Source organism: Phyllobates terribilis, unplaced genomic scaffold, assembly GCF_046119375.1.
Source record: "Phyllobates terribilis strain yellow unplaced genomic scaffold, ASM4611937v1 Scaffold_11__3_contigs__length_659146591, whole genome shotgun sequence".
Lineage (NCBI taxonomy): Eukaryota > Metazoa > Chordata > Amphibia > Anura > Dendrobatidae > Phyllobates > Phyllobates terribilis.
In genome coordinates, this window is record NW_027362771.1 from 655,258,595 (window position 1) to 655,286,508 (window position 27,914).

At 45.5% G+C, this 27,914-nt stretch overlaps 1 protein-coding gene across 2 annotated transcripts in view; it reads right to left on the reverse strand.

Annotated features, from left to right (window-relative positions):
- The window catches only part of LOC141165486 (fibroblast growth factor 11-like), a 258,237-nt gene extending 242,041 nt beyond the window's left edge, over window positions 1-16,196 (reverse strand). Inside the window, exon 1 of one of the 2 annotated variants that reach the window (XM_073651093.1) lies at window positions 15,755-16,196. In XM_073651093.1, the coding sequence (XP_073507194.1) occupies window positions 15,755-15,947 (193 nt within the window). In that variant the 5' untranslated portion in view covers window positions 15,948-16,196. The remainder of the gene's footprint in view (window positions 1-15,754) is intronic. The other variant, XM_073651092.1, reaches the window with a different exon arrangement.
- Between the last annotated feature and the right edge of the window lie 11,718 nt (window positions 16,197-27,914).

Below are 27,914 nucleotides of genomic sequence, written 5' to 3' on the forward strand. Positions count from 1 at the left end.
TGTAGAGCTGTGTGTACAGTACAGGAATAGTAGATACAGGACAGGATGGAGGTGTAGTGTAGAGCTGTGTGTACAGTGCAGGAATAGTAGATACAGGACAGGATTGAGGTGTAGTGTAGAGCTGTGTGTACAGTACAGGAATAGTAGATACAGGACAGGATGGATGTGTAGTGTAGAACTGTGTGTACAGTACAGGAATAGTAGATACAGGACAGGATGGAGGTGTAGTGTAGAGCTGTGTGTACAGTACAGGAATAGTAGATACAGGACAGGATGGATGTGTAGTGTAGAACTGTGTGTACAGTACAGGAATAGTAGATACAGGACAGGATGGAGGTGTAGTGTAGAGATGTGTACAGAAATAGTAGATACAGGACAGGATGGAGGTGTAGTGTAGAGCTGTGTGTACAGTACAGGAATAGTAGATACAGGACAGGATGGAGGTGTAGTGTAGAGCTGTGTGTACAGTACAGGAATAGTAGATACAGGACAGGAATGGAGGTGTAGTGTAGAGCTGTGTGTACAGTACAGGAATAGTAGATACAGGATAGGATGAAGGTGTAGTGTAGAGCTGTGTGTACAGTACTGGAATAGTAGATACAGGACAGGATGGAGGTGTAGTGTAGAGCTGTGTGTACAGTGAGGAATAGTAGATACAGGACAGGATGGAGGTGTAGTGTAGAGCTGTGTACAGTACAGGAATAGTAGATACTGGACAGGATGGAGGTGTAGTGTAGAGCTGTGTGTACAGTACAGGAATAGTAGATACAGGACAGGATGGATGTGTAGTGTAGAACTGTGTGTACAGTACAGGAATAGTAGATACAGGACAGGATGGAGGTGTAGTGTAGAGCTGTGTGTACAGTACAGGAATAGTAGATACAGGACAGGATGGATGTGTAGTGTAGAACTGTGTGTACAGTACAGGAATAGTAGATACAGGACAGGATGGAGGTGTAGTGTAGAGATGTGTACAGAAATAGTAGATACAGGACAGGATGGAGGTGTAGTGTAGAGCTGTGTGTACAGTACAGGAATAGTAGATACAGGACAGGATGGAGGTGTAGTGTAGAGCTGTGTGTACAGTACAGGAATAGTAGATACAGGACAGGAATGGAGGTGTAGTGTAGAGCTGTGTGTACAGTACAGGAATAGTAGATACAGGATAGGATGAAGGTGTAGTGTAGAGCTGTGTGTACAGTACTGGAATAGTAGATACAGGACAGGATGGAGGTGTAGTGTAGAGCTGTGTGTACAGTGAGGAATAGTAGATACAGGACAGGATGGAGGTGTAGTGTAGAGCTGTGTACAGTACAGGAATAGTAGATACTGGACAGGATGGAGGTGTAGTGTAGAGCTGTGTGTACAGTACAGGAATAGTAGATACAGGACAGGATGGAGGTGTAGTGTAGAGCTGTGTGTACAGTGCAGGAATAGTAGATACAGGACAGGATGGAGGTGTAGTGTAGAGCTGTGTGTACAGTACAGGAATAGTAGATACAGGACAGGATGGATGTGTAGTGTAGAACTGTGTGTACAGTACAGGAATAGTAGATACAGGACAGGATGGAGGTGTAGTGTAGAGCTGTGTGTACAGTACAGGAATAGTAGATACAGGACAGGATGGATGTGTAGTGTAGAACTGTGTGTACAGTACAGGAATAGTAGATACAGGACAGGATGGAGGTGTAGTGTAGAGCTGTGTGTACAGAAATAGTAGATACAGGACAGGATGGAGGTGTAGTGTAGAGCTGTGTACAGTACAGGAATAGTAGACACGGGACAGGATGGGGGTGTAGTGTAGGGCTGTGTGTACAGTACAGGAATAGTAGATACAGGACAGGATGGAGGTGTAGTGTAGAGCTGTGTACAGTACAGGAATAGTATATACAGGACAGGATGGAGGTGTAGTGTAGAGCTGTGTGTAAAGTACAGGAATAGTAGATACAGGACAGGATGGAGGTGTAGTGTAGAGCTGTGTACAGTACAGGAATAGTAGATACAGAACAAGATGGAGGTGTAGTGTAGAGCTGTGTACAGTACAGGAATAGTAGATACAGGACAGGATGGAGGTGTAGTGTAGAGCTGTGTGTACAGTACAGGAATAGTAGATACAGGACAGGATGGAGGTGTAGTATAGAGCTGTGTACAGTACAGGAATAGTAGATACAGGACAGGATGGAGGTGTAGTGTAGAGCTGTGTGTACAGTATAGGAATAGTAGATACAGGACAGGATGGAGGTGTAGTGTAGAGCTGTATGTACAGTACAGGAATAGTAGATACAGGACAGTATGGAGGTGTAGTGTAGAGCTGTATGTACAGTATAGGAATAGTAGATACGGGATAGGATGGAGGTGTAGTGTAGAGCTGTGAGCACAGTATAGGAATAGTAGATACAGGACAGGATGGAGGTGTAGTTTAGAGCTGTGTACAGGAATAGTAGATACAGAACAGGATGGAGGTGTAGTGTAGAGCTGTGTACAGTACAGGAATAGTAGATACAGGACAGGATGGAGGTGTAGTGTAGAGCTGTGTGTACAGTACAGGAATAGTAGATACAGGACAGGATGGAGGTGTAGTGTAGAGCTGTGTGTACAGTACAGGAATAGTAGATACGGGACAGGATGGAAGTGTAGTGTAGAGCTGTGTGTACAGTAAAGGAATAGTAAATACAGGACAGGATGGAGGTGTATTGTAGAGCTGTGTACAGAACAGGAATAGTAGATACAGAACAGGATGGAGGTGTAGTGTAGAGCTGTGTGTACAGTACAGGAATAGTAGATACAGGACAGGATGGAGTTGTAGTGTAGAGCTGTATGTACAGTATAGGAATAGTAGATACAGGACAGTATGGAGGTGTAGTGTAGAGCTGTATGTACAGTATAGGAATAGTAGATACGGGATAGGATGGAGGTGAGGTGTAGAGATGTGAGCACAGTATAGGAGTAGTAGATACAGGACAGGATGGAGGTGTAGTGTAGAGCTGTGTGTACAGTACAGGAATAGTAGATACAGGACAGGATGGAGGTGTAGTGTAGAGCTGTGTACAGGAATAGTAGATACAGGACAGGATGGAGGTGTAGTGTAGAGCTGTGTACAGTACAGGAATAGTAGATACAGGACAGGATGGAGGTGTAGTGTAGAGCTGTGTACAGTATATGAATAGTAGATACAGGACAGGATGGAGGTGTAGAGTAGAACTGTGTGTACAGTACAGGAATAGTAGATACAGGACAGGATGGAGGTGTAGTGTAGAGCTGTGTGGACAGTATAGGAATAGTAGATACAGGACAGGATGGAGGTGTAGTGTAGAGCTGTGTACAGTACAGGAATAGTAGATACAGTACAGGATGAAGGTGTAGTGTAGATCTGTGTGTACAGTACAAGAATAGTAGATACGGGACAGGATGGAGGTGTAGTGTAGAGCTGTGTACAGTACAGGAATAGTAGATACAGGACAGGATGGAGGTGTAGTGTAGAGCTGTGTACAGTACAGGAATAGTAGATACAGGACAGGATGGAGGTGTAGTGTAGAGCTGTGTGTACAGTACAGGAATAGTAGATACAGGACAGGATGGAGGTGTAGTGTAGAGCTGAGTGTACAGTACAGGAATAGTAGATACAGGAGAGGATGGAGGTGTAGTGCAGAGCTGTGTACAGTACAGGAATAGTAGATACAGGACAGGATGAAGGTGTAGTGTAGATCTGTGTGTACAGTACAGGAATAGTAGATACAGGACAGGATGGAGGTGTAGTGTAGAGCTGTGTACAGTACAGGAATAGTAGATACAGTACAGGATGAAGGTGTAGTGTAGATCTGTGTGTACAGTACAGGAATAGTAGATACAGGACAGGATGGAGGTGTAGTGTAGAGCTGTGTACAGTACAGGAATAGTAGATACAGGCCAGGATGCAGGTGTAGTGTAGAGCTGTGTGTACAGTACAGGAATAGTAGATACAGGACAGGATGGAGGTGTAGTGTAGAGCTGTGTACAGAACAGGAATAGTAGATAAAGGACAGGATGGAGGTGTAGTGTAGAGCTGTGTACAGTACAGGAATAGTAGATACAGGACAGGATGGAGGTGTAGTGTAGAGCTGTGTACAGTACAGGAATGGTAGATACTGGACAGGATGGAGGTGTAGTGTAGAGCTGTGTGTACAGTACAGGAATAGTAGATACAGGACAGGATGGAGGTGTAGTGTAGAGCTGTGTGTACAGTGCAGGAATAGTAGATACAGGACAGGATGGAGGTGTAGTGTAGAGCTGTGTGTACAGTACAGGAATAGTAGATACAGGACAGGATGGATGTGTAGTGTAGAACTGTGTGTACAGTACAGGAATAGTAGATACAGGACAGGATGGAAGTGTAGTGTAGAGCTGTGTGTACAGTACAGGAATAGTAGATACAGGACAGGATGGAGGTGTAGTGTAGAGCTGTGTGTACAGTATAGGAATAGTAGATACAGGACAGGATGGAGGTGTAGTGTAGAGCTGTGTACAGTACAGGAATAGTAGACACGGGACAGGATGGGGGTGTAGTGTAGGGCTGTGTGTACAGTACAGGAATAGTAGATACAGGACAGGATGGAGGTGTAGTGTAGAGCTGTGTACAGTACAGGAATAATAGATACAGGACAGGATGGAGGTGTAGTATAGAGCTGTGTGTGCAGTACAGGAATAGTAGATAAAGGACAGGATGGAGGTGTAGTGTAGAGCTGTGTACAGTACAGGAATAGTAGATACAGGACAGGATGGAGGTGTAGTGTAGAGCTGTGTGTACAGTACAGGAATAGTAGATACAGGACAGGATGGAGGTGTAGTGTAGAGCTGTGTGTACAGTACAGGAATAGTAGATACAGGACAGGAATGGAGGTGTAGTGTAGAGCTGTGTGTGCAGTACAGGAATAGTAGATACAGGATAGGATGAAGGTGTAGTGTAGAGCTGTGTGTACAGTACTGGAATAGTAGATACAGGACAGGATGGAGGTGTAGTGTAGAGCTGTGTGTACAGTGAGGAATAGTAGATACAGGACAGGATGGAGGTGTAGTGTAGAGCTGTGTACAGTACAGGAATAGTAGATACTGGACAGGATGGAGGTGTAGTGTAGAGCTGTGTGTACAGTACAGGAATAGTAGATACAGGACAGGATGGAGGTGTAGTGTAGAGCTGTGTGTACAGTGCAGGAATAGTAGATACAGGACAGGATGGAGGTGTAGTGTAGAGCTGTGTGTACAGTACAGGAATAGTAGATACAGGACAGGATGGAGGTGTAGTGTAGAGCTGTGTGTACAGTACAGGAATAGTAGATACAGGACAGGATGGATGTGTAGTGTAGAACTGTGTGTACAGTACAGGAATAGTAGATACAGGACAGGATGGAGGTGTAGTGTAGAGCTGTGTGTACAGTACAGGAATAGTAGATACAGGACAGGATGGATGTGTAGTGTAGAACTGTGTGTACAGTACAGGAATAGTAGATACAGGACAGGATGGAGGTGTAGTGTAGAGCTGTGTGTACAGTACAGGAATAGTAGATACAGGACAGGATGGAGGTGTAGTGTAGAGCTGTGTGTACAGTATAGGAATAGTAGATACAGGACAGGATGGAGGTGTAGTGTAGAGCTGTGTACAGAAATAGTAGATACAGGACAGGATGGAGGTGTAGTGTAGAGCTGTGTGTACAGTACAGGAAAAGTAGATACAGCACAGGATGGAGGTGTAGTGTAGAGCTGTGTACAGTACAGGAATAGTAGATACAGGACAGGATGGAGGTGTAGTGTAGAGCTGTGTGTACAGTACAGGAATAGTAGATACAGGACAGGATGGAGGTGTAGTGTAGAGCTGTGTGTACAGTACTGGAATAGTAGATACAGGACAGGATGGAGGTGTAGTGTAGAGCTGTGTGTACAGTACTGGAATAGTAGATACAGGACAGGATGGAGGTGTAGTGTAGAGCTGTGTGTACAGTGAGGAATAGTAGATACAGGACAGGATGGAGGTGTAGTGTAGAGCTGTGTACAGTACAGGAATAGTAGATACTGGACAGGATGGAGGTGTAGTGTAGAGCTGTGTACAGTACAGGAATAGTAGATACTGGACAGGATGGAGGTGTAGTGTAGAGCTGTGTTTACAGTACAGGAATAGTAGATACAGGACAAGATGGAGGTGTAGTGTAGAGCTGTGTGTACAGTGCAGGAATAGTAGATACAGGACAGGATGGAGGTGTAGTGTAGAGCTGTGTGTACAGTACAGGAATAGTAGATACAGGACAGGATGGATGTGTAGTGTAGAACTGTGTGTACAGTACAGGAATAGTAGATACAGGACAGGATGGAGGTGTAGTGTAGAGCTGTGTGTACAGTACAGGAATAGTAGATACAGGACAGGATGGATGTGTAGTGTAGAACTATGTGTACAGTACAGGAATAGTAGATACAGGACAGGATGGAGGTGTAGTGTAGAGCTGTGTACAGAAATAGTAGATACAGGACAGGATGGAGGTGTAGTGTAGAGCTGTGTACAGTACAGGAATAGTAGACACGGGACAGGATGGGGGTGTAGTGTAGGGCTGTGTGTATAGTACAGGAATAGTAGATACAGGACAGGATGGAGGTGTAGTGTAGAGCTGTGTACAGTACAGGAATAGTATATACAGGACAGGATGGAGGTGTAGTGTAGAGCTGTGTGTACAGTACAGGAATAGTAGATACAGGACAGGATGGAGGTGTAGTGTAGAGCTGTGTGTACAGGAATAGTAGATACAGGACAGGATGGAGGTGTAGTATAGAGCTGTGTGTGCAGTACAGGAATAGTAAATACAGGGCAGGATGGAGGTGTATTGTAGAGCTGTGTACAGAACAGGAATAGTAGATACAGAACAAGATGGAGGTGTAGTGTAGAGCTGTGTGTACAGTATAGGAATAGTAGATACAGGACAGGATGGAGGTGTAGTATAGAGCTGTGTACAGTACAGGAATAGTAGATACAGGACAGGATGGAGGTGTAGTGTAGAGCTGTGTGTACAGTACAGGAATAGTAGATACAGGACAGGATGGAGGTGTAGTATAGAGCTGTGTACAGTACAGGAATAGTAGATACAGGACAGGATGGAGGTGTAGTGTAGAGCTGTGTGTACAGTATAGGAATAGTAGATACAGGACAGGATGGAGGTGTAGTGTAGAGCTGTATGTACAGTACAGGAATAGTAGATACAGGACAGTATGGAGGTGTAGTGTAGAGCTGTATGTACAGTATAGGAATAGTAGATACGGGATAGGATGGAGGTGTAGTGTAGAGCTGTGAGCACAGTATAGGAATAGTAGATACAGGACAGGATGGAGGTGTAGTTTAGAGCTGTGTACAGGAATAGTAGATACAGAACAGGATGGAGGTGTAGTGTAGAGCTGTGTACAGTACAGGAATAGTAGATACAGGAAAGGATGGAGGTGTAGTGTAGAGCTGTGTGTACAGTACAGGAATAGTAGATACAGGACAGGATGGAGGTGTAGTGTAGAGCTGTGTGTACAGTACAGGAATAGTAGATACGGGACAGGATGGAAGTGTAGTGTAGAGCTGTGTGTACAGTACAGGAATAGTAGATACGGGACAGGATGGATGTGCAGTGTAGAGCTGTGTGTACAGTACAGGAATAGTAAATACAGGACAGGATGGAGGTGTATTGTAGAGCTGTGTACAGAACAGTAATAGTAGATACAGAACAGGATGGAGGTGTAGTGTAGAGCTGTGTGTACAGTACAGGAATAGTAGATACAGGACAGGATGGAGTTGTAGTGTAGAGCTGTATGTACAGTATAGGAATAGTAGATACAGGACAGTATGGAGGTGTAGTGTAGAGCTGTATGTACAGTATAGGAATAGTAGATACGGGATAGGATGGAGGTGTAGTGTAGAGCTGTGTGTACAGTACAGGAATAGTAGATACAGGACAGGATGGAGGGGTAGTGTAGAGCTGTGTACAGGAATAGTAGATACAGGACAGCATGGAGGTGTAGTGTAGAGCTGTGTACAGTATAGGAATAGTAGATACAGGACAGGATGGAGGTGTAGTGTAGAGCTGTGTACAGTATATGAATAGTAGATACAGGACAGGATGGAGGTGTAGAGTAGAACTGTGTGTACAGTACAGGAATAGTAGATACAGGACAGGATGGAGGTGTAGTGTAGAGCTGTATGCATGAATAGTAGATACAGGACAGGATGGAGGTGTAGTATAGAGCTGTGTGTACAGTACAGGAATAGTAGATACAGGACAGGATGGAGGTGTAGTGTAGAGCTGTGTGTACAGTTCAGGAATAGTAGGTACAGGACAGGATGGAGGTGCAGTGTAGAGCTGTGTGTACAGTACAGGAATAGTAGATACAGGACAGGATGGAGGTGTAGTGTAGAGCTGTGTACAGTACAGGAATAGTAGATACAGGACAGGATGGAGGTGTAGTGTAGAGCTGTGTGTACAGTACAGGAATAGTAGATACAGGACAGGATGGAGGTGCAGTGTAGAGCGGTGTGTACAGGAATAGTAGATACAGGACAGGATGGAGGTGTAGTGTAGAGCTGTGTGTACAGTACAGGAATAGTAGATATAGGACAGGATGGAGGAGTAGTGTAGAGCTGTGTACAGTATAGGAATAGTAGATACAAGACAGGATGGAGGTGTAGTGTAGAGCTGTGTGTACAGTACAGGAATAGTAGATACAGGACAGGATGGAGGTGTAGTGTAGAGCTGTGTACAGTACAGGAATAGTAGATACAGGACAGGATGGAGGTGTAGTGTAGAGCTGTGTACAGTACAGGAATAGTAGATACAGGACAGGATGGAGGTGTAGTGTAGAGCTGTGTGTACAGTACAGGAATAGTAGATACAGGACAGGATGGAGGTGTAGTGTAGAGCTGTGTGTACAGTACAGGAATAATAGATACAGGACAGGATGGAGGTGTAGTGTAGAGCTGTGTGTACAGTACAGGAATAGTAGATACAGGACAGGATGGAGGTGTAGTGTAGAGCTGTGTACAGTACAGGAATAGTAGATAAAGGACAGGATGGAGGTGTAGTGTAGAGCTGTGTGTACAGTACAGGAATAGTAGATACAGGACAGGATGGAGGTGTAGTGTAGAGCTGTGTGTACAGTACAGGAATAGTAGATACAGGACAGGATGGAGGTGTAGTGTAGAGCTGTGTGTACAGTACAGGAATAGTAGATAAAGGACAGGATGGAGATGTAGTGTAGAGCTGTGTGTACAGTACAGGAATAGTAGATACAGGACAGGATGGAGGTGTAGTGTAGAGCTGTGTGTACAGTACAGGAATAGTAGATACAGGACAGGATGGAGGTGTAGTGTAGAGCTGTGTACAGTACGGGAATAGTAGAGAAAGGACAGGATGGAGGTGTAGTGTAGAGCTGTGTGTACAGTACAGGAATAGTAGATACAGGACAGGATGGAGGTGTAGTGTAGAGCTGTGTGTACAATACAGGAATAGTAGATACAGGACAGGATGGAGGTGTAGTGTAGAGCTGTGTGTACAGTACAGGAATAGTAGATACAGGACAGGATGGAGGTGTAGTGTAGAGCTGTATGTACAGTATAGGAATAGTAGATACAGGACAGGATGGAGGTGTAGTGTAGAGCTGTGTACAGTACAGGAATAGTAGATACAGGACAGGATGGAGGTGTAGTGTAGAGCTGTGTGTACAGTACAGGAATAGTAGATACAGGACAGGATGGAGGTGTAGTGTTGAGCTGTGTGTACAGTACATGAATAGTAGATACAGGACAGGATGGAGATGTAGTGTAGAGCTGTGTACAGTACAGGAATAGTAGATACAGGACAGGATGGAGGTGTAGTGTAGAGCTGTGTACAGTACAGGAATAGTAGATACAGGACAGGATGGAGGGGTAGTGTAGAGCTGTGTGTACAGGAATACTAGTTACAGGACAGGATGGAGGTGCAGTATAGAGCTGTGTATACAGTACAGGAATAGTAGATACAGGACAGGATGGAGGTGTAGTGTAGAGCGATGTACAGTACAGGAATAGTAGATACAGGACAGGATGGAGGGGTAGTGTAGAGCTGTGTGTACAGGAATAGTAGTTACAGGACAGGATGGAGGTGCAGTATAGAGCTGTGTATACAGTACAGGAATAGTAGATACAGGACAGGATGGAGATGTAGTGTAGAGCTGTGTACAGTACAGGAATAGTAGATACAGGACAGGATGGAGGGGTAGTGTAGAGCTGTGTGTACAGGAATAGTAGTTACAGGACAGGATGGAGGTGCAGTATAGAGCTGTGTATACAGTACAGGAATAGTAGATACAGGACAGGATGGAGATGTAGTGTAGAGCTGTGTACAGTACAGGAATAGTAGATACAGGACAGGATGGAGGGGTAGTGTAGAGCTGTGTGTACAGGAATAGTAGATACAGGACAGGATGGAGGTGTAGTGTAGAGCTGTGTACAGAAATAGTAGATACAGGACAGGATGGAGGTGTAGTGTAGAGCTGTGTACAGTACAGGAATAGTAGACACGGGACAGGATGGGGTGTAGTGTAGGGCTGTGTGTACAGTACAGGAATAGTAGATACAGGACAGGATGGAGGTGTAGTGTAGAGCTGTGTACAGTACAGGAATAGTATATACAGGACAGGATGGAGGTGTAGTGTAGAGCTGTGTGTACAGTACAGGAATAGTAGATACAGGACAGGATGGAGGTGTAGTGTAGAGCTGTGTACAGTACAGGAATAATAGATACAGGACAGGATGGAAGTGTAGTATAGAGCTGTGTGTACAGTACAGGAATAGTAAATACAGGGCAGGATGGAGGTGTATTGTAGAGCTGTGTACAGAACAGGAATAGTAGATACAGAACAAGATGGAGGTGTAGTGTAGAGCTGTGTACAGTACAGGAATAGTAGATACAGGACAGGATGGAGGTGTAGTGTAGAGCTGTGTGTACAGTACAGGAATAGTAGATACAGGACAGGATGGAGGTGTAGTATAGAGCTGTGTACAGTACAGGAATAGTAGATACAGGACAGGATGGAGGTGTAGTGTAGAGCTGTGTGTACAGTATAGGAATAGTAGATACAGGACAGGATGGAGGTGTAGTGTAGAGCTGTATGTACAGTACAGGAATAGTAGATACAGGACAGTATGGAGGTGTAGTGTAGAGCTGTATGTACAGTATAGGAATAGTAGATACGGGATAGGATGGAGGTGTAGTGTAGAGCTGTGAGCACAGTATAAGAATAGTAGATACAGGACAGGATGGAGGTGAAGTTTAGAGCTGTATACGGTAGAGGAATAGTAGATACAGGACAGGATGGAGGTGTAGTGTAGAGCTGTGTGTACAGTACAGGAATAGTAGATACAGGACAGGATGGAGGTGTAGTGTAGAGCTGTGTACAGGAATAGTAGATACAGAACAGGATGGAGGTGTAGTGTAGAGCTGTGTACAGTACAGGAATAGTAGATACAGGAGAGGATGGAGGTGTAGTGTAGAGCTGTGTGTACAGTACAGGAATAGTAGATACAGGACAGGATGGAGGTGTAGTGTAGAGCTGTGTGTACAGTACAGGAATAGTAGATACGGGACAGGATGGAAGTGTAGTGTAGAGCTGTGTGTACAGTACAGGAATAGTAGATACGGGACAGGATGGAAGTGTAGTGTAGAGCTGTGTGTACAGTACAGGAATAGTAAATACAGGACAGGATGGAGGTGTATTGTAGAGCTGTGTACAGAACAGAAATAGTAGATACAGAACAGGATGGAGGTGTAGTGTAGAGCTGTGTGTACAGTACAGGAATAGTAGATACAGGACAGGATGGAGTTGTAGTGTAGAGCTGTATGTACAGTATAGAAATAGTAGATACAGGACAGTATGGAGGTGTAGTGTAGAGCTGTATGTACAGTATAGGAATAGTAGATACGGGATAGGATGGAGGTGTAGTGTAGAGATGTGAGCACAGTATAGGAGTAGTAGATACAGGACAGGATGGAGGTGTAGTGTAGAGCTGTGTGTACAGTACAGGAATAGTAGATACAGGACAGGATGGAGGTGTAGTGTAGAGCTGTGTACAGGAATAGTAGATACAGGACAGGATGGAGGTGTAGTGTAGAGCTGTGTACAGTACAGGAATAGTAGATACAGGACAGGATGGAGGTGTAGTGTAGAGCTGTGTGTACAGTATAGGAATAGTAGATACAGGACAGGATGGAGGTGTAGTGTAGAGCTGTGTGTACAGTACAGGAATAGTAGATACAGGACAGGATGGAGGTGTAGTGTAGAGCTGTGTGTACAGTACAGGAATAGTAGATGCAGGACAGGATGGAGGTGCAGTGTAGAGCTGTGTGTACAGTACAGGAATAGTAGATACTGGACAGGATGGAGGTGCAGTGTAGAGCTGTGTGTACAGTACAGGAATAGTAGATACTGGACAGGATGGAGGTGTAGTGTAGAGCTGTGTGTACAGTACAGGAATAGTAGATACAGGACAGGATGGAGGTGTAGTGTAGAGCTGTGTACAGTACAGGAATAGTAGATACAGGACAGGATGGAGGTGTAGTGTAGAGCTGTGTATAAAGTACAGGAATAGTAGATACAGAACAGGATGGAGGTGTAGTGTAGAGCTGTGTGTACAGTACAGGAATAGTAGATACAGGACACAATGGAGGTGTAGTGTAGAGCTGTGTACAGTACAGGAATAGTAGATACAGGACAGGATGGAGGTGTAGTGTAGAGCTGTGTATAAAGTACAGGAATAGTAGATACAGAACAGGATGGAGGTGTAGTGTAGAGCTGTGTGTACAGTACAGGAATAGTAGATACAGGACACAATGGAGGTGTAGTGTAGAGCTGTGTACAGTACAGGAATAGTAGATACAGGACAGGATGGAGGTGTAGTGTAGAGCTGTGTGTACAGTACAGGAATAGTAGATACAGGACAGGATGGAGGTGTAGTGTAGAGCTGTGTGTACAGTACAGGAATAGTAGATACAGGACAGGATGGAGGTGTAGTGTAGAGCTGTGTGTACAGTACAGGAATAGTAGATACAGGACAGGATGGAGGTGTAGTGTAGAGCTGTGTACATTACAGGAATAGTAGATACAGGACAGGATGGAGGTGTAGTGTAGATCTGTGTGTACAGTGCAGGAATAGTAGATACAGGACAGGATGGAGGTGTAGTGTAGAGCTGTGTACAGGAATAGTAGATACAGGACAGGATGGAGGTGTAGAGTAGAGCTGTGTGTATAGTACAGGAATAGTAGATACAGGACAGGATGGAGGGGTAGTGTAGATCTGTATATAGTACAAGAATAGTAGATACAGGACAGGATGGAGGTGTAGTGTAGAGCTGTGTGTACAGTACAGGAATAGTAAATACTAGTGTAGAGCTGTGTACAGTACAGGAATAGTAGATACAGGACAGGATGGAGGTGTAGTGTAGAGCTGTGTGTACAGTACAGGAATAGTAGATACAGGACAGGATGGAGGTGTAGTGTAGAGCTGTGTACAGTACAGGAATAGTAGATACAGGACAGGATGGAGGTGTAGTGTAGATCTGTGTGTACAGTACAGGAATAGTAGATACAGGACAGGATGGAGGTGTAGTGTAGAGCTGTGTGTACAGTGCAGGAATAGTAGATACAGGACAGGATGGAGGTGTAGTGTAGAGCTGTGTGTACAGTACAGGAATAGTAGATACAGGACTGGATGGATGTGTAGTGTAGAGCTGTGTGTATAGTACAGGAATAGTAGATACAGGACAGGATGGAGGGGTAGTGTAGATCTGTATATAGTACAAGAATAGTAGATACAGGACAGGATGGAGGTGTAGTGTAGAGCTGTGTGTACAGTACAGGAATAGTAAATACTAGTGTAGAGCTGTGTACAGTACAGGAATAGTAGATACAGGACAGGATGGAGGTGTAGTGTAGAGCTGTGTGTACAGTACAGGAATAGTAGATACAGGACAGGATGGAGATGTAGTGTAGAGCTGTGTGTACAGTACAGGAATAGTAGATACAGGACAGGATGGAGGTGTAGTGTAGAGCTGTGTGTACAGTACAGGAATAGTAGATACAGGACAGGATGGAGGTGTAGTGTAGAGCTGTGTGTACAGTACAGGAATAGTAGATACAGGACAGGATGGAGGTGTACTGTAGAGCTGTGTGTACAGTACAGGAATAGTAGATACAGGACAGGATGGAGGTGTAGTGCAGAGCTGTGTACAGTACAGGAATAGTAGATACAGGACAGGATGGAGGTGTAGTGTAGATCTGTGTGTACAGTACAGGAATAGTAGATACAGGACAGGATGGAGGTGTAGTGTAGAGCTGTGTGTACAGTACAGGAATAGTAGATACAGGACAGGATGGAGGTGTAGTGTAGAGCTGTGTGTACAGTACAGGAATAATAGATACAGGACAGGATGGATGTGTAGTGTAGAGCTGTGTGTATAGTACAGGAATAGTAGATACAGGACAGGATGGAGGTGTAGTGTAGAGCTGTATATAGTACAGGAATAGTAGATACAGGACAGGATGGAGGTGTAGTGTAGAGCTGTGTACAGTACAGGAATAGTAGATACAGGACAGGATGGAGGTGTAGTGTAGAGCTGTGTGTACAGTACAGGAATAGTAGATACAGGACAGGGTGGAGGTGTAGTGTAGAGCTGTGTGTACAGTACAGGAATAGTAGATACAGGACAGGATGGAGGTGTACTGTAGAGCTGTGTGTACAGTACAGGAATAGTAGATACAGGACAGGATGGAGGTGTAGTGTAGAGCTGTGTACAGTACAGGAATAGTAGATACAGGACAGGATGGAGGTGTAGTGTAGAGCTGTGTGTACAGTACAGGAATAGTAGATACAGGACAGGATGGAGGTGTAGTGTAGAGCTGTGTGTACAGTACAGGAATAGTAGATACAGGACAGGATGGAGGTGTAGTGTAGAGCTGTGTGTACAGTATAGGAATAGTAGATACAGGACAGGATGGAGGTGTAGTGTAGAGCTGTGTACAGTACAGGAATAGTAGATACAGGACAGGATGGAGGTGTAGTGTAGAGCAGTGTGTACAGTACAGGAATAGTAGATACAGGACAGGATGGAGGTGTAGTGTAGAGCTGTGTGTACAGTACAGGAATAGTAGATACAGGATAGGATGGAGGTGTAGTGTAGAGCTGTGTGTACAGTATAGGAATAGTAGATACAGGACAGGATGGAGGTGTAGTGTAGAGCTATGTGTACAGTACAGGAATAGTAGATACAGGATAGGATGGAGGTGTAGTGTAGAGCTGTGTGTACAGTATAGGAATAGTAGATACAGGACAGGAAGGAGGTGTAGTGTAGAGCTGTGTACAGTACAGGAATAGTAGATACAGGACAGGATGGAGGTGTAGTGTAGAGCTGTGTGTACAGTACAGGAATAGTAGATACAGGACAGGATGGAGGTGTAGTGTAGAGCTGTGTGTACAGTACAGGAATAGTAGATACAGGACAGGATGGAGGTGTAGTGTAGAGCTGTGTGTACAGTACAGGAATAGTAGATACAGGACAGGATGGAGGTGCAGTGTAGAGCTGTGTGTACAGTACAGGAATAGTAGATACAGGACAGGATGGAGGTGTAGTGTAGAGCTGGGTGTACAGTACAGGAATAGTAGATACAGGACAGGATGGAGGTGTAGTGTAGAGTGCATAGTGACTAGACTGTCCTTGTCTTGCGATCTTACCAGGGTCTTTGTCCAGCGATCTCCGTTGATTCCCACACAGTCGGACCTTGGAAACAAGGAATAGCAGCTGCTTCTGGCACAAGGACTTGGTTCCCGGTGGACAGACTTTTCTTTGAGGAGGTGCAGGGCGGGTTGCTCCTGAGTCTTTAATTTCTCGCTTTTGACGGATCAGAGAACTGGCGAGAGCAGCCATCTACCCCCTCCAATGTGACAACCCATGAGCAGAAGTCCACTTATTGTTGCCTGATGCCTCCCAGCAGAGATCTTAATTGTCCCGCGATCTCTCCGACATCTGTCTGCTGGCGTCTTGCCCGCACGTCATTTCTCCAACACAAGGTCCAAATACATCAGTGTCTAACACGATCAATGTCTCCTCCTATATATTCCCCTCCCTTCTCACTCCAGCCCTGTATGCTACATGTTCTGATAAAGGAACCAGGCACTAACACTAAAACATCCACTGATTGAACACTGCTGATCCTGTACACAGCTCTACACTACATCTCCATCCTGTCCTGTATCTACTATCCTGTACTGTACACAGCTCTACACTACACCTCCATCCTGTCCTGTATCTACTATTCCTATACTGTACACACAGCTCTACACTACACCTCCATCCTGTCCTGTATCTACTATTCCTGTACTGTACACACAGCTCTACACTACATCCCCATCCTGTCCTGTATCTACTATTCCTGTACTGTACACACAGCTCTACACTACACCTCCATCCTGTCCTGTATCTACTATTCCTGTACTGTACACACAGCTCTACACTACACCTCCATCCTTTCCTGTATCTACTATTCCTGTACTGTACACACAGCTCTACACTACACCTCCATCCTGTCCTGTATCTACTATTCCTGTACTGTACACAGCTCTACACTACACCTCCATCCTGTCCTGTATCTACTATTCCTGTGCTGTATACACAGCTCTACACTACACCTCCATCCTGTCCTGTATCTACTATTCCTGTGCTGTACACACAGCTCTACACTACACCTCCATCCTGTCCTGTATCTACTATTCCTGTACTGTACACAGCTCTACACTACATCTCCATCCTGTCCTGTATCTACTATTCCTATACTGTACACACAGCTCTACACTACACCTCCCTCCTGTCCTGTATCTACTATTCCTGTACTGTACACACAGCTCTACACTACATCTCTATCCTGTCCTGTATCTACTATTCCTGTACTAAACACAACTCTACACTACACTTCCATCCTGTCCTGTATCTACTTTTCCTGTACTGTACACACAGCTCTACTCTACACCTCCATCCTGTCCTGTATCTACTATTCCTGTACTGTACACACAGCTCTACACTACACCTCCATCCTGTCCTGTATCTACTATTCCTGTACTGTACACAGCTCTACACTACACCTCAATCCTGTCCTGTATCTACTATTCCTGTACTGTACACACAGCTCTACACTACACCTCCATCCTGTCCTGTATCTACTATTCCTGTACACAGCTCTACACTACACCTCCATCCTGTCCTGTATCTACTATTCCTGTACTGTACACACAGCTCTACACTACACCTCCATCCTGTCCTGTATCTACTATTCCTGTACTGTACACACAGCTCTACACTACACCTCCATCCTGTCCTGTATCTACTATTCCTGTACTGTACACACAGCTCTACACTACACCTCCATCCTGTCCTGTATCTACTATTCCTGTACTGTACACACAGCTCTACACTACACCTCCATCCTGTCCTGTATCTACTATTCCTGTACTGTACACAGCTCTACACTACACCTCAATCCTGTCCTGTATCTACTATTCCTGTACTGTACACACAGCTCTACACTACACCTCCATCCTGTCCTGTATCTACTATTCCTGTACACAGCTGTACACTACACCTCCATCCTGTCCTGTATCTACTATTCCTGTACTGTACACACAACTCTACACTGCACCTCCATGCTGTCCTGTATTTACTATTCCTGTACTGTACACACAGCTCTACACTACACCTCCATCCTGTCCTGTATCTACTATTCCTGTACTATACACACAGCTCTACACTACACCTCCATCCTGTCCTGTATCTACTATTCCTGTACTGTACACAGCTCTACACTACACCTCCATCCTATCCTGGATCTACTATTCCTGTACACAGCTCTACACTACACCTCCATCCTGTCCTGTATCTACTATTCCTGTACTGTAAACAGCTCTAAAATACACCTCCATCCTGTCCTGTGTCTACTATTCCTGTACACACAGCTCTACACTACACCTCCATCCTGTCCTGTATCTACTATTCCTGTACTGTACACAGCGCTCTACACTACACCTCCATCCTGTCCTGTATCTACTATTCCTGTACTGTACACACAGCTCTACACTACACCTCCATCCTGTCCTGTATCTACTATTCCTGCACTGTACACACAGCTCTACACTACACCTCCAACCTATCCTGTATCTGCTATTCCTGTACTGTACACAGCTCTACACTACACCTCCATCCTATCCCGTATCTACTATTCCTGTATTGTACACACAGCTCTACACTACACCTCCATCCTGTCCTGTATCTACTATTCCTGTACTGTATACACAGCTCTACACTACACCTCTATCCTGTCCTGTATCTACTATTCCTGTACTGTACACACAGCTCTACACTACACCTCCATCCCGACCTGTATCTACTATTCCTATACTGTACACAGCTCTACACTACACCTCCATCCTGTCCTGTATCTACTATTTCTGTACTGTACACACAGCTCTACACTACACCTCCATCCTGTCCTGTATCTACTATTCCTGTACTGTACACACAGCTCTACACTGCACCTCCATCCTGTCCTGTATCTACTATTCCTGTACTGTACACAGCTCTACACTACACCTCCATCCTGTCCTATATCTACTATTCCTGTACTGTACACAGCTCTACACTACACCTCCATCCTGACCTGTACCTACTATTCCTGTACTGTACACAGCTCTACACTACACCTCCATCCTGTCCTGTATCTACTATTCCTGTACTGTACACAGCTCTACACTACACCTCCATCCTGTCCTGTATCTACTATTCCTGCACTGTACACACAGCTCTACACTACACCTCCATCCTGTCCTGTATCTACTATTCCTGTACTATACACACAGCTCTACACTACACCTCCATCCTGTCCTATATCTACTATTCCTGCACTTTACACACAGCTCTACACTACACCTCCATCCTGTCCTGTATCTACTATTCCAGTATTGTACACAGCTCTACACTACACCTCCATCCTGTCCTGTATCTACTATTCCTGTACTGTACACACAGCTCTACACTACACCTCCATCCTGTCCTGTATCTACTATTCCTTTACTGTACACAGCTCTACACTACACCTCCATCTTGTCCTGTATCTACTATTCCTGTACTGTACACAGCTCTACACTACACCTCCATCCTGTCCTGTATCTACTATTCCTGTACTGTACACAGCTCTACACTACACCTCCATCCTGTCCTGTATCTACTATTCCTGTACTGTACACAGCTCTACACTACACCTCCATCCTGTCCTGTATCTACTATTCCTGTACTGTACACAGCTCTACACAACACCTCCATCCTGTCCTGTATCTACTATTCCTGTAATGTACACACAGCTCTACACTACACTCTTATCCTGTCCTGTATCTACTATTCCTGTACTGTACACACAGCTCTACACTACACCTCCATCCTGTCCTGTATCTACTATTCCTTTTCACAGCTCTACACTACACCTCCATCCTGTCCTGTATCTACTATTCCTGTACTGTACACATAGCTCTACACTACACCTCCATCCTGTCCTGTATCTGCTATTCCTGTACTGTACACACAGCTCTACACTACACATCCATCCTGTCCTGTATCTACTATTCCTGTACTGTACACACAGCTCTACACTACACCTCCATCCTGTCCTGTATCTACTATTCCTGTACACATCTCTACACTACACCTCCATCCTGTCCTGTATCTACTATTCCTGTACTGTACACATAGCTCTACACTACACCTCCATCCTGTCCTGTATCTACTATTCCTGTACTGTACACACAGCTCTACACTACACCTCCATCCAGTCCTGTATCTACTATTCCTGTACTATACACACAGCTCTACACTACACCTCCATCCTGTCCTGTATCTACTATTCCTGTACTGTACACAGCTCTACACTACACCTCAATCCTGTCCTGTATCTACTATTCCTGTACTGTACACACAGCTCTACACTACACCTCCATCCTGTCCTGTATCTACTATTCCTGTACACAGCTGTACACTACACCTCCATCCTGTCCTGTATCTACTATTCCTGTACTGTACACATAGCTCTACACTACACCTCCATCCTGTCCTGTATCTACTATTCCTGTACTGTACACACAGCTCTACACTACACCTCCATCCAGTCCTGTATCTACTATTCCTGTACTATACACACAGCTCTACACTACACCTCCATCCTGTCCTGTATCTACTATTCCTGTACTGTACACAGCTCTACACTACACCTCCATCCTGTCCTGTATCTACTATTCCTGTACTGTACACACAGCTCTACACTGCACCTCCATCCTGTCCTGTATCTACTATTCCTGTACTGTACACACAGCTCTACACTACACCTCCATCCTGTCCTGTATCTACTATTCCTGTACTATACACACAGCTCTACACTACACCTCCATCCTGTCCTGTATCTACTATTCCTGTACTGTACACAGCTCTACACTACACCTCCATCCTGTCCTGTATCTACTATTCCTGTACTGTAAACAGCTCTAAAATACACCTCCATCCTGTCCTGTATCTACTATTCCTGTACACACAGCTCTACACTACACCTCCATCCTGTCCTGTATCTGCTATTCCTGTACTGTACACACAGCTCTACACTACACCTCCATCCTGTCCTGTATCTACTATTCCTGTACTGTACACACAGCTCTACACTACACCTCCATCCTGTCCTGTATCTACTATTCCTGTACTGTACACACAGCTCTACAATACTCCATCCTGTCCTGTATCTACTATTCCTGCACTGTACACACAGCTCTACACTACACCTCCAACCTATCCTGTATCTGCTATTCCTGTACTGTACACACAGCTCTACACTACACCTCCATCCTATCCCGTATCTTCTATTCTTGTATTGTACACACAGCTCTACACTACACCTCCATCCTGTCCTGTATCTACTATTCCTGTACTGTATACACAGCTCTACACTACACCTCTATCCTGTCCTGTATCTACTATTCCTGTACTGTACACACAGCTCTACACTACACCTCCATCCCGACCTGTATCTACTATTCCTATACTGTACACAGCTCTACACTACACCTCCATCCTGTCCTGTATCTACTATTCCTGTACTGTACACACAGCTCTACACTACACCTCCATCCTGTCCTGTATCTACTATTCCTATACTGTACACAGCTCTACACTACACCTCCATCCTGTCCTGTATCTACTATTCCTGTACTGTATACACAACTCTACACTACACCTCTATCCTGTCCTGTATCTACTATTCCTGTACTGTACACACAGCTCTACACTGCACCTCCATCCTGTCCTGTATCTACTATTCCTGTACTGTACACAGCTCTACAATACACCTCCATCCTGTCCTGTATCTACTATTCCTGTACTGTACACAGCTCTACACTACACCTCCATCCTGTCCTGTATCTACTATTCCTGTACTGTACACAGCTCTACACTACACCTCCATCCTGTCCTGTATCTACTATTCCTGTACTGTACACAGCTCTACACTACACCTCCATCCTGTCCTGTATCTACTATTCCTGTACTATACACACAGCTCTACACTACACCTCCATCCTGTCCTGTATCTACTATTCCTGTACTGTACACACAGCTCTACACTACACCTCCATCCTGTCCTGTATCTGCTATTCCTGTACTGTACACACAGCTCTACACTACACCTCCATCCTGTTCTGTACACCACCCGTTGAGTACAGCTAAGGAGCTGCTGCTGCAGGGCAGACCGCTGAGGCCGGTGGTAGGATTGTGCAGCGTGATAGTATAACCCCCTTCGGGAGGGGTATGGCCTCAGGGCAGCCGACGTGGATGATGGGGGTAGGAGGAACCACTCGGAGACGGTACGGTGTAGTTCAGGGTCTTTACTGGTGACAAAGATAGACCCTCCCGGAGTACTGGCTAGCAATCGGGGCCTGGTCAGTCCTTGAGCAGATGGGATCTCCCCTGGCCAGGCGGAGTTGTAGGCCTCCCAAACTAACTGTACTCTTCTGGCTACCTTGCTAGAGGCAGGTATAAGTAGCCCACGTCCCTCAGTGTACCGTGTGGTGCTCACCCGTATGGCCGGTGACTCGGGGCCGTCGGGTTTCTTGGCCAGAGGACCTGGAATCCCCTGCCTGACGGATTCTGCTGCTGGGTAGGAGTTAGTCCCCACAGCCTCGGACTCCGGGTCCGGTAAGAAATCTTCTCAGTCAGGGCGAGCTCTGCAGCTGCCAGCCCCTGACTCCTTGTAACACTGCTCCCACAGAGCTCCTGATGTTCTGTTCCTATATTTGCTTCTTTTCTCTGTCTCTACTTCTTCTCTACTCACTAACCCTGCCTCAGCCCTAGGTTTATATAGGGGAAGTTCTTCCCCTCCCAGGACTGGGCAGGAGGTGTGGCATGCATAGGATCCCTGACCAAGAGACCTCCCACCTGCTCTCAGACGTAATATCTCTATCACTGTGGCAACCAGACCCCTGGGGTGTCACATACACACAGCTCTACACTACACCTCCATCCTGTCCTGTATCTACTATTCCTGTACTGTACACACAGCTCTATACTACAACTTCATCCTGTCCTGTATCTACTATTCCTGTTCTGTACACACAGCTCTATACTACACCTCCATCCTGTCCTGTATCTACTATTCCTGTACTGTACACACAGCTCTACACTACACCTCCATCCTGTCCTGTATCTACTATTCCTGTACTGTACACACAGCTCTATACTACACCTCCATCCTGTCCCTTATCTACTATTCCTGTACTGTATACAGCTCTACACTACACCTCCATCCTGTCCTGTATCTACTATTCCTGTACCTACCGTGCACACAGCTGTACAGTACACCTCTATTCTGTCCTGTATCTACTATTCCTGTATTCTGTATACAGTTCTTCACTACACCTCCATCCTGTCCTGTATCTACTCTTCCTGTACCGTGCACACAGCTCTACACTACACCTCCATCCTGACCTGTATCTACTATTCCTGTATTGTACACACAGCTCCCACTACACCTTCATCCTGTCCTGTATTTACTATACTTGTACTGTACACACAGCTGTACACTACACCTCCATCCTGTCCTGTATCTACTATTCCTGTACTGTACACAGCTCTACACTACACCTCCATCCTGTCCTGTATCTACTATTCCTGTACTGTACACACAGCTCTACACTACACCTCCATCCTGTCCTGTATCTACTATTCCTGTACTGTATACACAGCTCTACACTACACCTCCATCCTGTCCTGTATCTGCTATTCCTGTACTGTACACAGCTCTACACTACACCTCCATTCTGACCTGTATCTACCATTCCTGCATTGTACACACAGCTCTGCACTGCACCTCCATTCTGTCCTGTATCTACTATTCCTGTACTGTACAGAGCTCTACACTACACCTCCATCCTGTCCTGTATCTACTATTCCTGTACTGTACACAGCTCTACACTACACCTCCATCCTGTCCTGTATCTACTATTCCTGTACTGTACACAGCTCTACACTACACCTCCATCCTGTCCTGTATCTACTATTCCTGTACTGTATACACAGCTCTACACTACACCTCCATCCTGTCCTGTATCTACTATTCCTGTACTGTACACAGCTCTACACTACACCTCCATCCTGTCCTGTATCTACTATTCCTGTACTGTACACAGCTCTACACTACACCTCCATCCTGTCCTGTATCTACTATTCCTGTACTGTACACAGCTCTACACTACACCTCCATCCTGTCCTGTATCTACTATTCCTGTACTGTATACACAGCTCTACACTACACCTCCATCCTGTCCTGTATCTTCTATTCCTGTACTGTACACACAGTTCTACACTACACCTCCATCCTGTCCTGTATCTACTATTCCTATACTGTACACAGCTCTACACTACACCTCCATCCTGTCCTGTATCTACTATTCCTGTACTATACACACAGCTCTACACTACACCTCCATCCTGTCCTGTATCTACTATTCCTTTACTGTACACACAGCTCTACACTACACCTCCATCCTGTCCTGTATCTGCTATTCCTGTACTGTACACACAGCTCTACACTACACCTCCATCCTGTTCTGTACACCACCCGTTGAGTACAGCTAAGGAGCTGCTGCTGCAGGGCAGACCGCTGAGGCCGGTGGTAGGATTGTGCAGCGTGATAGTATAACCCCCTTCGGGAGGGGTATGGCCTCAGGGCAGCCGACGTGGATGATGGGGGTAGCAGGAACCACTCGGAGACGGTACGGTGTAGTTCAGGGTCTTTACTGGTGACAAAGATAGACCCTCCCGGAGTACTGGCTAGCAATCGGGGCCTGGTCAGTCCTTGAGCAGATGGGATCTCCCCTGGCCAGGCGGAGTTGTAGGCCTCCCAAACTAACTGTACTCTTCTGGCTACCTTGCTAGAGGCAGGTATAAGTAGCCCACGTCCCTCAGTGTACCGTGTGGTGCTCACCCGTATGGCCGGTGACTCGGGGCCGTCGGGTTTCTTGGCCAGAGGACTTGGAATCCCCTGCCTGACGGATTCTGCTGCTGGGTAGGAGTTAGTCCCCACAGCCTCGGACTCCGGGTCCGGTAAGAAATCTTCTCAGTCAGGGCGAGCTCTGCAGCTGCCAGCCCCTGACTCCTTGTAACACTGCTCCCACAGAGCTCCTGATGTTCTGTTCCTATATTTGCTTCTTTTCTCTGTCTCTACTTCTTCTCTACTCACTAACCCTGCCTCAGCCCTAGGTTTATATAGGGGAAGTTCTTCCCCTCCCAGGACTGGGCAGGAGGTGTGGCATGCATAGGATCCCTGACCAAAGGACCTCCCACCTGCTCTCAGACGTAATATCTCTATCACTGTGGCAACCAGACCCCTGGGGTGTCACATACACACAGCTCTACACTACACCTCCATCCTGTCCTGTATCTACTATTCCTGTACTGTACACACAGCTCTATACTACAACTTCATCCTGTCCTGTATCTACTATTCCTGTTCTGTACACAGCTCTATACTACACCTCCATCCTGTCCTGTATCTACTATTCCTGTACTGTACACACATCTCTATACTACACCTCCATCCTGTCCTGTATCTACTATTCCTGTACTGTACACACAGCTCTACACTACACCTCCATCCTGTCCTGTATCTACTATTCCTGTACTGTACACACAGCTCTACACTACACCTCCATCCTGTCCTGTATCTACTATTCCTGTACTGTACACACAGCTCTATACTACACCTCCATCCTGTCCCTTATCTACTATTCCTGTACTGTATACAGCTCTACACTACACCTCCATCCTGTCCTGTATCTACTATTCCTGTACCGTGCACACAGCTGTACAGAACACCTCTATTCTGTCCTGTATCTACTATTCCTGTATTCTGTATACAGTTCTTCACTACACCTCCATCCTGTCCTGTATCTACTCTTCCTGTACCGTGCACACAGCTCTACACTACACCTCCATCCTGACCTGTATCTACTATTCCTGTATTGTACACACAGCTCCCACTACACCTTCATCCTGTCCTGTATCTACTATTCCTGTACTGTACACAGCTCTACACTACACCTCCATCCTGTCCTGTATCTACTATTCCTGTACTGTACACACAGCTCTACACTACACCTCCATCCTGTCCTGTATCTACTATTCCTGTACTGTATACACAGCTCTACACTACACCTCCATCCTGTCCTGTATCTGCTATTCCTGTACTGTACACAGCTCTACACTACACCTCCATTCTGACCTGTATCTACCATTCCTGCACTGTACACACAGCTCTACACTACACCTCCATCCTGTTCTGTATCTACTATTCCTGTACTGTACACACAGCTCTACACTACACCTCCATCCTGTCCTGTATCTACTATTCCTGTACTGTACACACCGCTCTACACTACACCTCCATCCTGTCCTGTATCTACTATTCCTGTACTGTACACAGCTCTACACTACACCTCCACCCTGTACTGTATCTACTATTCCTGTACTGTACACAGCTGTACACTACACCTCCATCCTGTCCTGTATCTACTATTCCTTTTCACAGCTCTACACTACACCTCCATCCTGTCCTTTATCTACTATTCCTGTACTTTACACACAGCTCTACACAACACCTCCATCCTGTCCTGTATCTACTATTCCTGTAATGTTAACAGAGCTCTACACTACACATCCATCCTGTCCTGTATCTACTATTCCTTTTCACAGCTCTACACTACACCTCCATCCTGTCCTGTATCTACTATTCCTGTACTGTACACAGCTCTACACTACACCTCCATCCTGTCCTGTATCTGCTATTCCTGTACTGTACACACAGCTCTACACTACACCTCCATCCTGTCCTGTATCTACTATTCCTGCACTGTACACACAGCTCTACACTACACCTCCATCCTGTCCTGTATCTACTATTCCTGTACTGTACACAGCTCTACACTACACCTCCATCCTGTCCTGTATCTACTATTCCTGTACTGTAGACACAGCTCTACACTACACCTCCATCCTGTCCTGTATCTACTATTCCTGTATTGTACACACAGCTCTACAATACACCTCCATCCTGTCCTGTATCTACTATTCCTGTACTGTACACACAGCTCTACACTACACCTCCATACTGTCCTGTATCTACTATTCCTGTACTGTAGACACAGGTCTACACTACACCTCCATCCTGTCCTGTATCTACTATTCCTGTATTGTACACACAGCTCTATCCTACACTTCATCCTGCCCTGTATCTACTATTCCTGTACTGTACATACAGCTCTACACTACACCCCCATCCTGTCCTGTATCTACTATTCCAGTACTGTACACACAGCTCTATACTACACCTCCATCCTGTCCTGTATCTACTATTCCTGTACTGTACACACAGCTCTATACTACACTTCCATCGTGCCCTGTATCTACTATTCCTGTACTGTACATACAGCTCTACACTACACCTCCATCCTGTCCTGTATCTACTATTCCTGTACTGTACACACAGCTCTATACTACACTTCCATCGTGCCCTGTATCTACTATTCCTGTACTGTACATACAGCTCTACACTACACCTCCATCCTGTCCTGTATCTGCTATTCCTGTACTGTACACAGCTCTACACTGCACCTCCATCCTGTCCTGTATCTACTATTCCTGTACTGTACACACAGCTCTACACTACACCTCCATCCTGTCCTGTATCTACTATTCCTGTACTGTACACACAGCTCTACACTACACCTCCATCCTGTCCTGTATCTACTATTCCTGTATTGTACACACAGCTCTACACTACAGCTCCATCCTGTCCTGTATCTACTATTCCTGTACTGTACACACAGCTCTACACTACACCTCCATCCTGTCCTGTATCTACTATTCCTGTACTGTACACACAGCTCTACACTACACCTCCATCCTGTCCTGTATCTACTATTCCTGTACTGTACACACAGCTCTACACTACACCTCCATCCTGTCCTGTATCTACTATTCCTGTACTGTACACACAGCTCTACACTACACCTCCATCCTGTCCTGTATCTACTATTCCTGTACTGTACACACAGCTCTACACTACAACTCCATCCTGTCCTGTATCTACTATTCCTGTATTGTACACACAGCTCTATACTACAGCTCCATCCTGTGCTGTATTTTCTATTCCTGTACTGTACACACAGCTCTACACTACACCTCCATCCTGTCCTGTATCTACTATTCCTGTACTGTACACACAGCTCTACACTACACCTCCATCCTGTCCTGTATCTACTA